The sequence below is a fragment of the Hypanus sabinus genome, unplaced genomic scaffold (assembly GCF_030144855.1).
Source record: "Hypanus sabinus isolate sHypSab1 unplaced genomic scaffold, sHypSab1.hap1 scaffold_745, whole genome shotgun sequence".
Taxonomy (NCBI): Eukaryota; Metazoa; Chordata; class Chondrichthyes; order Myliobatiformes; family Dasyatidae; genus Hypanus; species Hypanus sabinus.
Window position 1 is genome coordinate 1 of NW_026781596.1, and position 13,750 is coordinate 13,750.

General features: G+C 43.4%; 1 protein-coding gene across 1 annotated transcript in view; it reads left to right on the forward strand.

The window, feature by feature from the left end:
- Positions 1-3,287: 3,287 nt before the first annotated feature.
- Positions 3,288-13,750, forward strand: part of LOC132390039 (tax1-binding protein 1 homolog B-like) — a 142,124-nt gene continuing 131,661 nt past the window's right edge. The window contains exons 1-2 of the mRNA XM_059962623.1: positions 3,288-3,466; positions 9,656-9,755. Of these exons, the coding sequence (XP_059818606.1) occupies positions 3,296-3,466; positions 9,656-9,755 (271 nt within the window). The 5' untranslated portion in view covers positions 3,288-3,295. The remainder of the gene's footprint in view (positions 3,467-9,655; positions 9,756-13,750) is intronic.

Sequence of the window (13,750 nt, forward strand, 5' to 3'; positions counted from 1 at the left end):
AACAGATTTTACTGCCCCACCCTGGTGGTTTTTCCGTTCATGGGAGTTATATGATTTTTCCATCTGTGTTCCAGCAAGTTGGGCACACTGTCAAATGTCCACCCTTTTGTTGTATCACAGCATGAACACTGACCATATCTCTGCTCAACTGTACCCCTGTTCCCTCTCCTCTTCTGGAGCAGACTCGATAGGCTGAATGGCCTAATTCTGTTGTTCGCAGTCTGTGCAAAGGTCTCGGGCACCTGTATGTAGCTGGGGCGCCTAGGACTTCTGCACGCAGTGCTGTGTTTGTCAATGTGGAGCAGTGAGCGTGCTTTTAAATCCGGTGGGAGCAAAGGGATGTTGGGAATTTTGCGTGTGGAATACCGTTGTAGGGGTGTGGGGACGGTGGCAGAGAAGGTCTGTCGGGCAAGGTCATTTGATTGCAAACAATTGGTTTATCGATCATTACAGAATGTCCCTCTGGTCTTCTCACTGCCTTCCCTCTCCCTTCCCCTTTTCCCAACCATGATTCCCCTCTTCCGCACTCTCAGTCCACAATAGAGACCCAGATCAGAATCAGGTTTATCATCACTCACGTATGTCATGAGATTTGTTTTATTTCATGTGGCTTCAGTGCTGTGCAAAAGTTCTAAGCTCCCCTAGCTTTATTTATATATACACACACTCACACACTACACACCTTGTGTGTTGTAAGATCTGTTGTTCTCAATGTTAGAAACTGTCTGATTCCTAGTCCAAACTTTTTGACTGAATAGATGCCGAATGGTTAATGTCAGGAGAAGGTCAGGTTTTTATGAGATCCTGTCTGTCACCATTGTCCATCGTAAACGCTGGTCTGCTGCAGTATTTCTGGCTGTTCTTAAACAGTTTGATCCCTGCAATTTCTTTTTCATTCCCTTTCATGTCACTTGTGTGTAAATTTCTTTCTTTGCACAGACTGATCCAGGTTGATCTCGTTTTCTTACACGATAAATGAAGGTCAGGTTTTGATAGATTTTTTTTAAAGCAACCCTTCCCTCACCTCCCCAGCTCTGATCCCCGGATGACGGAATTGCTGGCTTTGTGGATGATATGAAGGCAGGTGGTGGGGGCCTGTCGTGTTGAGGAAGCAGGAAGTGTGCAGGAGGGCTTGGACGGACTAGGAGAAGTGACAGACGGAATGCAGTGTCTGGAAGTGTACGAGGAGTAAAGGCATGGGCCGTTTTCAAAACGGAGAAAATTTTAAAAACCCGAGGTACAGAGGGACTTGGGAGTCCTCGTGCAGGATTCCCTAAAGGTTAAGCTGCTGGATAAGTCAGCGGGGAGGAAGGCAAATGTGATGTTGGCATTCATCTCGAGAGGACTAGAATACAAGAGCAAGGATGTGATGCTGGGGCTTTATAGGACACTGATGAGGCCTCACCTTGAGTACTGTGAGCAGCTTTGGGAGTCCTTACCTGAGCAAGGATGTGCTGACATTGGAGAGGAGGTTCTCGAGGATGATCCCAGGGATGAAAGGGTTAATGTCTGAGGAGCGTTGGAATGCTCCGGGCCTGTACTCGCTGGAGTTCAGACGGGAGGATCTCACTGAAACACATCAGATATTGAAAGGCCGAGATAGAGTGAACATGGTGGCCACAGCCTCAGAATAGAAGGGCCCCCCTTTAGACAGAGATGAGAAGGAATTTCTTTCGGCTGAGGTTGATGAATCTGTGGAATTCGTTTCACACAGAATCACGGTCTTTGACCTTGATTGTTCTTGGCATATTTTTCCACAGAAGTAATTTGCCACTGCTGCCCGCTGGGTGTCGGGGTGGAGATACGTCTCTACCAAAGGAGGTGTAAGGCGCTCCTTCCCTCCTCTCGCCTGCAGGTCACCCTCGGGGCAAGGTGTAGCACCTGCTCAGCCCCCTGATCAGGGTCACTCGAAGCCATGGGAGCAGGTGGTGGACGGTCGTACGAGCAGCCGGTGCAGATCACAAGTCCTGGTTACGTGACCACTGACACTAGGCAGACAATGGCTGGGGTCACCCATCTTGTAAATAGCAAGGGTATCAAAAGATACAAGGAGGAGGCAGGGGAAAGGGGTTGAGGGGGGTAATATGTTTTGAGGAGAGATTGAGTCGACTGGGACGGGAATTCAGAAGAATTGAGAAGAGATCTTACAGAAACATATACAATTATGAAAGGGGTAGATGAGATAGAGGCAGGAAAGTTGTTTCCACGGGTAAGTGAGACTAGAACTGGGGGACACACTGAAGATTCGGGTGAGTAGATTTAGGACGGAGATGAGGAGGAACCGCTTTTCCCAGAGAGTAGTGAATCTGGAATTCTCTGCGCAATGAAGCAGTGGAGGCTGCCCCAGTAAATATATTAAAGACAAGGTTGATAGATTTTTGCAGAGTTGGGAAATTAAGGGTTATGGGAGAAAAGGCAGGTAGGTGGAGATGAGTCCATGGCCAAATCAGCAATGAACTCACTGAATGGCGGAGCAGGCTCGATGGGCCGAATGGTCTACTCCTGCTCCTGTTTATTATGTTCTTATCAGCTTGGATGGTATGTTGGAGGAGACTTGAATTTGAATTTATTTTGTGTTTATTTAAATCTTGCATCCATCCCACAACGTGAGGGAGCAACAATCTTTGTGTTGACTCTGTCGCAGTGTACAGACATGTGAATTTAAAAGTCTAGTGGCTTGTAGAAAGAAGCTGTCCCGTACCCCGTTGGTCCTGGTTTTAATGCTGCAGTGCCGTTTGCCAGATGGAAGCAGCTGAAACAGTGTATGGTTGGGGGGGGGGGGGGGGGTGACTGGTGTCCCCGATGATCTCCCAGGCCTTCTTCCTGCCCCTGCTGCTGTAAATGGAGGGAAGTTCATGACCACAGATGCGCTGGGCTGTCCACGCCACTCTCCGCAGTGGCCAGCGATCAAGGTTGGTGCAGTTCCCGTACCAGGCGGTGATACAGCCAGTCAGGATGCTCTCAATGGGGCCCCTGTAGAAAGTCTGGAGGATTTGGGGGGCCCGTGTCGAACCCCTTCAGTCGCCTGAGGGGGAAGAGACGCTGTTGTGCTTTGTTTTTGCCACCCAGCCGGAGTGTACGGTCCAGGTGAGATCTCCGGTGGTGTGAGTACCGAGGAACTTGAAACTACTCACCCTCCTGACTGCTCTCCCAAATGGCCCGATCCTGTTCCTACGTCCTGTCGTCTTGCATCTTAAAGGTTTTCCCCCCCCTCTTTTTTTTTAAATGAAGGAGATCTTAGACTCTGTGGCTGAATACATTTTGTTTCTCTCTTTTGATGCTCAGTCTGGACACCATGAACGAAGAGTCACTGGCTGGCACCTCTTCGCTGTACTCCAGCACCTTTGCCCAAGTCATCTTTGTCAACATAGAAAAGCAGTACACAACAGACGTTGCTGTGAAATGCAATTACATCCTGACCCCCAGGATCACGCCCCATAAGAACGACTGGATTGGAATTTTCAAGGTAAGAATCCTCCCCCCTCAATACAAAACAGTAATCGGTTTATCAGTTTAGAGATACAGCACGGGATAGGCCCTTCGAGCAGCCCCCACCGATTATAAACCCAGCCTAAACACAGGACAATTTACAATGACCAATTAACCTCTCAACGCAAGCAACCTGCTGGAGGGACGGCAGCATCCGCGGAAAGGAGTAAAGCTGGTGATGCTTTGGGCCGAGAGTCGTCTTCAGGACTGAGAAGGAAGGGGGACGATGCCTGAATAAAGTGGTGGGGGGGAGGGGAGAGGCTAACTGGGAGGTGCTGGGTGAAGCCAGGTGGGTGGGAAAAGGTCAAGGGGGTTGGAGAAGGATGTCTGACTGGAGTTGGAGAGTGGACCGTTGGAGAAAGGGAAGGCAGGTGAGAAGAGGTGAAAGGTCAGAGCTGGGGGGGGGGGGGGAATTTTGTTCACCGGAAGAAGAATTCCATATTCATACCATCAGGTTGGAGGCTATCCAGACAGAGAATATGTGAGTTGGGGCTCCTCCACTCTGAGGGTGGCCTCCTCTTGGCAGGAGAGGAGGCTGTGGATGGATATGCAGGAATGAGAGTTAATTTATTAACCTACACGTCTTTGTTCTGTGTGAGGGATCTGGAGCACCACGTGCACACAGGAAGACAGTACAAACTTGATGACTGAGGATACCGGATTTTAACACCAAACCCCGATGCCCCGAGCTGTAATAGCCTCACGCTAACCCAGGCATGGGCAAACTACGGCCCGCGGGCCATACGCGACCCGTTAAGCTTTTTAATCCGGCCCGCAGAACTTGATGAAATTATATTAATAAACCTTGTTAACGTTTTTTCCCCGCAATTCTGGCGCTTTCCCAATAGATGACGCACTCTATATACATTGACCTTTGTTGAGGTGCAGCGTATTACTCCACATTTGCGCTTTACTTTGTGACCTCGCGGCGACCCATTTCCTGGCACATCCGAACCGGCTCACAACTAGCCAGCGTTCCAGCTAAGGGAAATAGCCTGCGGGGATTTGCGAGCACAGAGCTTTGGAGCCTCTGCGTCATGGGGGGCAGTTTGAGGGATGCTTAAAAGTGAGGCTGGGGATTTCTAATAAAGTTTTTTTCCTTCGACTGCAGTTACCGACTGCGTGTCAATTTTAGCGCTGTGTGTAGCACACCGCTACAACCTCTCACCCCTTCTGTAAGGATGAGTGGAGCTAAGAAAAGAAAAGTGGATAGAGAATGTCGGGTGTTTAATAAGGAGTGGACAACTAAATATCTTTTTACTGAACACAGATCAACTGTTGTATGCCTGATATGCCAAGAGACTGTGGCGGTTTTTAAAGAATATAATATCAGCCGTCACTTTGCCACAAAACATGCCAACTATGCTAGCGACCAGTCAACGAAAGAACGGGAAGCTAATGCTCAGAGGTTGGCAGCTAATTTACAGGCTCAACAAAATTTTTTTCACCGTCAAACTGCCATTCATGACTCAAGTACCAAGGCGAGTTTTATGCTGTCATTCAAATTAGCAAAGGCCAGCAAGCCTCTGTCTGAAGGCGAGTTTTTAAAAGAATGTATGGTGGAGACAGCAGGTGTATTGTGTCCGGAGAGCAAAGACAAATTTGAAAAAATCAGTTTATCACGCAGGACAGTGACTCGCCGTGTGGAACTGATAGATGAAGATATAACCAGCGACTTAAATAAAAAGGCAGAGTCGTTCACGTTATATTCATTAGCACTGGATGAAAGCAACGATGTAAAAGACACTGCTCAGCTCCTCATTTTTATCCGAGGAATTAACAATACTTTTGAAATAACGGAGGAGTTTTTGACAATGGAGTCTCTGAAAGGAAAAACACGGGGAGAGGACTTGTATGACCGGGTGTCTGCTGTCATCGAAAATATGAAGCTCCCTTGGAGTAAACTTATCAACGTCACCACGGATGGATCTCCTAATCTGACGGGGAAAAATGTCGGCCTGCTGAGGAGAATACAGAATAAAATGAAAGATGAAAATCCTGACCAGGATGTTATTTTCCTTCACTGCATCATCCACCAGGAATCTCTATGTAAGTCGGTATTACAGCTGAATCATGTTGTGAATCCTGTCGTAAAACTTGTCAACTTTATACATGCAAGGGGAACCGTCAGTTCATCACGTTCCTGGAGGAAACTGATGCGGATCAGCAGGACCTACTTTATCACTCCCGTGTCCGCTGGTTAAGTTTGGACAAAGTGTTTCAACGAGTATGGGAGCTCAAAGAGGAGATCGGTGCATTTTTGGAGTTACTGAGGAAGGCCGGCGAATTTCCTGAGCTGAGCAACAAGAGCTGGCTTTGTGACTTTGCGTTTGCTGTGGATATATTTTCACACATGAATGAACTGAAACTGAAACTACAGGGGAAGGACCAGTTTGGAAGGACCAGTTTGTGCATGACATGTACACAAACGTGAAAGCCTTTAAATCCAAGCTGGCTTTTTTCTCCAGGCAAATTTCGAATAAGTTATTCACTCATTTTCCCACACTAGCCACGCTGGAAGAGGCCGGCGCAAATGTGAAAAAATACAGCGAGTCACTGGATGCGCTGCACAGAGAATTCTGCCGTTGCTTTTCTGATTTTGAAAAAATTGACAAGTCACTTCAGTTGGTGGCCTGTCCCCTGTCACAAGATCCTGAAACAGCACCAGAGGAGCTACAGCTGGAACTGATCGACCTTCAGTCTGACCCCGTCTTAAAAGAGAAGTTCAACTCTCTTAAACTGAATGACCTTTATGCTTCACTTGGTAAAGAGGTGTTTCCAAACCTCCGGAGGACGGCACAGAAGATGCTGGCGTTGTTCGGCTCGACCTATTTGTGTGAACAGGCGTTCAGCGTCATGAACATCAACAAAGCCAGCCACAGATCCAAGTTAACTGACCAACACCTCAGATCCATCCTGAGATTCGCCACAACAAAACTAAATCCAGACTTTGATGCGCTGGCTAAAAAGGGAGACCAACAACACTGTTCCCACTGAAATTAAAAATAAGTTTCTTCGTTGTGTTATGTAAAAAATGCATTTTAAAATATTTTTTTCAATAAGCCTTACATGTTACATGTCATTTCTGTTAAGTGATGGACATGAGTAGTGCGCAGGTGCACGTACGTTCTCAAAATAAAAAATGCGCTCCAGATCAAATAACGCGCTCTGCATACTGGTGCGCTGTCACTGTTCTGTCATTGTGCGGGTCGTTGTTGAGTTTTGGCACAGGGGACAATTGAATAAGAAGGAGCAGGACAAGTAGACCTGCATCTCCTACCGTTTTTAAAATAAAGACAGTCAAGAGGAGAGTGATGATGATAATATCTTGAAGGATAACAGAATTTTCAGTGCTTTAAAATAATAACTATTACTATTAAAAAAAGCTGTATTTTATTCATTTAATTTTCAGTGTTTTAAAAGTCATTTCAATAAATAGCTAAATACCATGGGACTTCAAAGACAGATATTTTGTTGTAATGCATTTGTTCCTTTTCAATTGAAATTAAAGCACATGTTTTCTACATATCCCATGATATTTTATTTTCTCTTATGAGGTGTATTACCAAAACACTCCGTCCATCTGCTGCTGGTCCGGCCCCCCTGTCAAATTTTAGAACCCTTTGTGGCCCTCAAGTCAAAAAGTTTGCCCACTCCTGCGCTAACCACTAGGGTACCGTGGAGTCCCACCCCTTACTATTGTCACATGTACTGAGGTACGTGTGGGTGGTGGGGTGAAGATATGTCTCTACCAAAGGAGGTGTAAAGTGCTCCTTCTCTCCACTAGCCTGCAGGTCACCCTTGGGCAGGGTGTAGCCCCTGCTTGGCCCCCGATCAGGATCATGTGAAACCATGGGAGCAGGTGATGGACAGTCGTATGAGCAGCCGGTACAGATCACAAATCCTGGTGATGTGACCACTGATGCCAGGCAGTCAATCTCTGAAGGGTATTGATAATGGCTGCGGTCACCCGTCTTGTAAGGACACTGCCCAGAAGAAGACAATGGCAAACCACTTCTGTAGAAAGATTTGCCAAGAACAATCATGGTCATGGAAAGACTGTGATCGCCCACATCATACGACACAGCACATAATGATGATGTCACACGACATGGCGCATAATGACGATGTCATGTGACGCGGCACATGATGAATGAACTGAGAGACGGTGAAAATCTTTGCTCCCGTGTGCCCTCCGTAGAGATGATTTCATTCCAACATGACATTGAAGGAAGACAAAAATGGAATGCAGAGAATATTACAGTTACACAGAAAGTGCAAGGCCAGCGGATAATAAAGTGACAGTTACAATGAGGTATATTGTGAGTTTAAGAGTCTACGTTATCCTGTTAAGGGATTGTTCAGTAGTCCCATAACAGCACATTAGAAACTGACCTGGAACCTGGTGGCATTTTTTCCATTTGTCTGATGGGAAGGGAGACGATGAAATAATCTAGATTTACTTGAGTTTCTTTTTACAAATGCTGCTTATCTACAGTACAATTCAAAAGTCTTGAGCACATATATGGAACTAGGGTGACTTAAGACTTTTGCACACAACGTGGAGCGTTGTCAACGTGGAGCGGAGAGCGAATTTGTAAACTGACGGGAGCAAAGGATGTTGGGAATGGCAAGCGTGGAGTGCCGTGGGAGGGGTGTGGGACAGGAGGCAGAGAAGGAGTGCCGGGGGTGTGTGGGGATGCAGGAACACCCAGTCCTGAGACACCAGGCAAGGTCATCTGATTCCAAACAATCGTTTTTTTGATCATTACAGAATGTCTCTCTGGTGCTTCCTGCTCCCTCCCCTCTCCCTTTTCTCAACCACGATTCCCCTCTCCCTGCCCCTCTTCCTACTCTCAGTCCACATTAGAGACCCAGATCAGAATCAGGTTTATTATCACTCACATCTGTCGTGAAATTTTATTTTCATGGCAGCAGTACAGAATTGAGAGCTACAGAGCAGGAGTTTGGAGATTTGTTATGTTAACAAATACACTCAAAAACATCCGTGGAGATCATTCTGACAGGTTACATCACTGTCTGGTATGGGGGGAGGGGGGCTACTGCACACGACTGAAAGAAGCTGCAGAGGGTTGTAAATTTAGTCGGCTCCATCTTGGGTACTAGCCTACAAAGTACCCAGGACATGTTCAAGGAGCGGTGTCTCAGAAAGGCGGCATCTGTTACTAAGGACCTCCAGCACCCCGGGCATGCCCTTTTCTCACTGTTACCACCAGGGAGGAGGTACAGGAGCCTGAAGACACACACTCAATGATTCAGGAACGGCTTCTTCCCCTCTGCCATCAGGGAGGAGGTACAGGAGCCTGAAGACACACACTCAACGATTCAGGAACAGCTTCTTCCCCTCTGCCATCAGGGAGGAGGTACAGGAGCCTGAAGACACACACTCAGTGATTCAGGAACAGCTTCTTACCCTCTGCCATCAGGGAGGAGGTACAGGAGACTGAAGACACACACTCAGCGATTCAGGAACATCTTCTTCCCCTCTACCATCAGGGAGGAGGTACAGGAGACTGAAGACACACACTCAAAGATTCAGGAACAGCTTCTTCCCCTCTACCATCAGGGAGGAGGTACAGGAGACTGAAGACACACACTCAAAGATTCAGGAACAGCTTCTTCCCCTCTGCCATCAGGGAGGAGGTACAGGAGCCTGAAGACACACACTCAATGATTCAGGAACAGCTTCTTCCCCTCTGCCATCAGGGAGAAGGTACAGGAACCTGAAGACACACACTCAGTGATTCAGGAACAGATTCTTCCCCTCCGCCATCTGATTCCTAAATGGACTTTGAACCCGTGAACACAATCTTGTTTTTTTAATATATATATTTCTGTTTCTGCTCAATTTTTAATGTATTCAACATGCATATACTGTAATTGATTTACTTATTTTTTTACTTTTTTCCTTCTACATTATGTGTTGCATTGAACCGGCATTGCCAAGTTGACAAATCTCACGACACATGCCAGTGATGATAAACCTGATTCTGAGTAATACATTAGATTACTTCAGTACTGCATAAAAGTCTTGGCCACCCCATTATATACCTGAGACTTCTGCACAGTGCTCTTTATGTCTCGTATTTTTGTGAGCTGACTGCACAGCTCTTTGGCTTACAGCTGTTGTTCCGTTGCGCCACAGGTTGGATGGAGTACAGCTCGAGATTACCACACGTTTGTCTGGGCCCCTCTCCCAAAGGAGGCCGGTCAGGTGGAACGTCAGCAGCAAGTAACGTTCGAAGGTAAGGGGAGTTTGAGAGCTTCCTTTCTTTTTCAATCTTTTTTATTATTATTATTATTATTATCAGTATGATAAGATTAATACATAGTGGGATTACAAACACAAATTTAAACTGAACATGAAAGGATACACAAGCAATAGTTACAATACAGTTAAGTCTTCCCAAATCATGAATGATACAAATATCATATAAACAAAGCAAACTAGGTATATCATATTATACGTTAAAAAAAAACAGAAAAGAGAAAAAGAAAAAAAAATAACCCTAAGAAAAACTAATCTAACAACCTAATAACTAATAAAGAGAAAAAAAAGAAGAAAAAAAATGAATAATGGGCTGTTTATAGTATCTATATATAAAAAAATACAAAATCATCAGTGTCATCAACTCCGATCCTCTCAACATATGTATAATCAAAACCGGAAAAACAAATACATAATCATCAGTATCATCAACTCCGATCCTCTCAACATAAATAAGATTAAAGCTGGAAAATCAAATAAGCCTGGAACAGGGTCAAATTACATCATATGAAAATATTGAATAAATGGTCTCCATATCTTTTCAAATTTAATAATTATCAAATACACCACTTCTAATTTTTTCTAAATTTAAACATAACATAGTTTGAGAAAAGCAATGAAATACAGTGGGAGGATTAATTTCCTTCCAATTCAGCAAAATAGATCTTCTAGCCATCAGAGTGAGAAATGCAATCATTCGACAGGCGGAAGAGGATAAATGCAGTAAGTCCATCATTGGTAAACCAAAAATTGCGGTAATAGGATGGGGTTGTAAATCGATGTTCAATACCGCAGAGATATCAAAAATATCTTTCCAATATTTTTTCAAAAGCGGACGTGACCAAAACATATGAGTTAAAGACGCAGTTTCAAATTGACATCTATCACAAATAGGATTTATATAAGAATAAAAATAAGCTAATTTATCCTTGGACATATGGGCCCTATGTACAACATTAAATTGTATTAATGAATGTTTGGCACATATAGAAGATGTGTTAACTAATTGAAGAATTCTATGCCAATTCTCAATAGGAATAATAAGATTAAGCTCTCTTTCCCAATCATTTTTTGTCTTATAAAGGTCTTATATTATGAAGTTTTGATATAAGCCCTTTTTGAAAAGGTTTAATTCAAACAAACTCTTCAAAATATCTGAAGACACAAAATTTGGATACGTAGGAAGTACAGAACTTAAAAAATGTCTAATCTGTAAATATCTAAAAAAATGAAATCTAGGCAAATTATATTTATTAGATAATTGCTCAAAAGACAAAAACAATTGTCCAAAAATAAATCAGAAAATCTTAGTAATCCCTTAGTTTTCCAAGCCGAATAAGCTTGCTCTATAATTGAAGGGTGGAAAAAGCAAATAGATACAATAGGAATATTTAAAACGAATTGAGTCAACCCGAAAAATTTCCGAAATTGAAACCATATACGTCAAGTATGTTTAACTATCGGCTTGTCAATTCGTTTCGGCAATTTAGAAAGAGCAAAAGGCAGAGAAGTCCCTAAAATAGAACCCAGAGCATAACCTGGTAGCGATTTAATTTCCAAACTCACCCAATGAGGGCCAAAAGATCCACCCCAATCTTTCAACCAACATAACAAATAATCTAATATTAACTGCCCAATAATAAAATCTGAAATTAGGTAATGCTAACCCACTTTCCTTCTTTGTCTTCTGTAAATATATTTTACCTAACCTGGGAATTTTATTCTGCCATATATATGAGGAAATTTTTGAATCAACATTAGTAAAAAAAGATTTCGGAATAAAAAATATATAAAAACTTAGGTAAAATAACCATCTTCATAGCATTAATCCTATCTATCAGAGATAAAGATAATGGTGACCACTTAGTAAACAAACCTTTAATCTGATCAATTAAGGGTAAAAAATTAAACCTAAATAATTCTTTATGGTTTTTTGTGATTTTAATCCCTAAATAAATGTCATTAACTAATTTAAAAGGTAAATTTCCATAAATTGGGACCTGTCTATTCAAAGGAAACAATTCACTCTTATTAAGATTTAACTTATACCCAGAAAACTCACTAAATTGAGCCAACAATGATAGAACTGCTGGAATAGATTTCTCAGGGTTAGAAATGAATAATAATAAATCATCTGCATACAAAGATAACTTATGAATATCTGTCCCACGGTTAATACCCGAAATATCCTGTGATTCTCTGATGGCAATTGCGAAGGGTTCTAAAGCAATGTTAAATAGTAATGGGCTAAGAGGATAGCCTTGTCTAGTGCCCCGAAATAAATGAAAAAAGGGAGATCTTTGATTATTAGTAAACACTGAGGCTACTGGAGTATGATATATCAGTTTAATCCAGAAAATGAATGTCGGACTAAAATTAAACTTCTCCAACACATTAAATAAGTAAGGCCATTCAACTCTATCAAATGCTTTCTCCGCATCTAATAAAATAACACATTCTGAAGTGCTATGTGAAGGAATATAAACAATATTCAGTAATCTCCAACATTGAAAAGAACAGCGATTTTTAATAAAACCAGTTTGATCTTCCGAAATAATTTGGGGTAATACCTTCTCCAGCCTGGATGCCAGTAACTTGGAAAAGATCTTGGAATCTACATTCAATAAAGATATTGGTCTATAGTATGCACAGTCAGTAGGGTCTTTATCTTTCTTCAGTATTAAAGAAATGAAGCTCTATAAAAAGATTGTGGCAAATTCACCAATCTAATCGCTTCTTCAAAAACCCTGCATAACCAAGGAGAAAGAGTAGCGGAAAAACTTTTAAAAAATTCTACTGTATACCCATCTGGACCTGGTGCTTTCCCAGAATTCATAGAGGAAATAACCCCTTTGATTTCTGTGTCCATAGTAAGAGTATCTAATATTGAAAGATCATCAGATGATAATTTTGGAAAATTCTATTTTCCAAGAAAATCATACGTGGTATTACGATCCTGAGGGAATTCAGATTGATACAGGGAGGTATAAAAGTCTTGAAATGACTTATTTATCTCATCATGGTTAACTGTCAAATCCCCATTCTGCTGACAAATCTTAGTGATTTGACGTTTAACCAAAGCATTCTTCAACTGACTAGCTAACAGTTTACCTGATTTATCACTATGTATATAAAAATCAGATCTAGTTTTCATTAATTGATAGTCAATCAGAGGTCGTGTAGGATGTGTTCTGTGTCCACGAGAGGTCGTGGACGATGTGTTCTGCGACCGTCAGAAGACGTGTAGGATGTGTTCTGTGTCCGTGAGAGGTCATGTAGGATGTGTTCTGTGTCCATGAGAGGTCGTGTAGGATGTGTTCTGTGTCCATGAGAGGTCGTGTAGGATGTGTTCTGTGTCCAGGAGAGGTCGTGTAGGATGTGTTCTGTTCTGTGACCATGAGAGGTCGTGGAGGATGTGTTCTGTGACCATGAGAGGTCGTGTAGGATGTGTTCTGTGTCCATAAGAGGACGTCTAGGATGTGTTCTGTGACCATGAGAGGTCGTGTAGGATGTGTTCTGTGACCGTGAGAGGTCGTGTAGGATGTGTTCTGTGTCCATGAGATGTCGTGTCTGATGTGTTCTGTGTCGATGAGAGTTCGTGGAGGATGTGTTCTGTGTCCGTGAGAGGTCGTGTAGGATGTGTTCTGTGTCCATGAGAGGTCGTGTAGGATGTGTTCTGTGTCCATGAGAGGTCGTGTAGGATGTGTTCTGTGTCCATGAGAGGTCGTGTAGGATGTGTTCTGTGTCCGTGAGAGGTCGTGGAGGATGTGTTCTGTGTCCGTGAGAGGTCGTGTAGGATGTGTTCTGTGTCCGTGAGAGGTCGTGTAGGATGTGTTCTGTGACCATGAGAGGTCGTGTAGGATGTGTTCTGTGTCCATGAGAAGTCGTGTAGATGTGTTCTGTCCATGAGAGGTCGTGTAGGATGTGTTCTGTGTCCGTGAGAGGTCATGTAGGATGTGTTCTGTGTCCGTG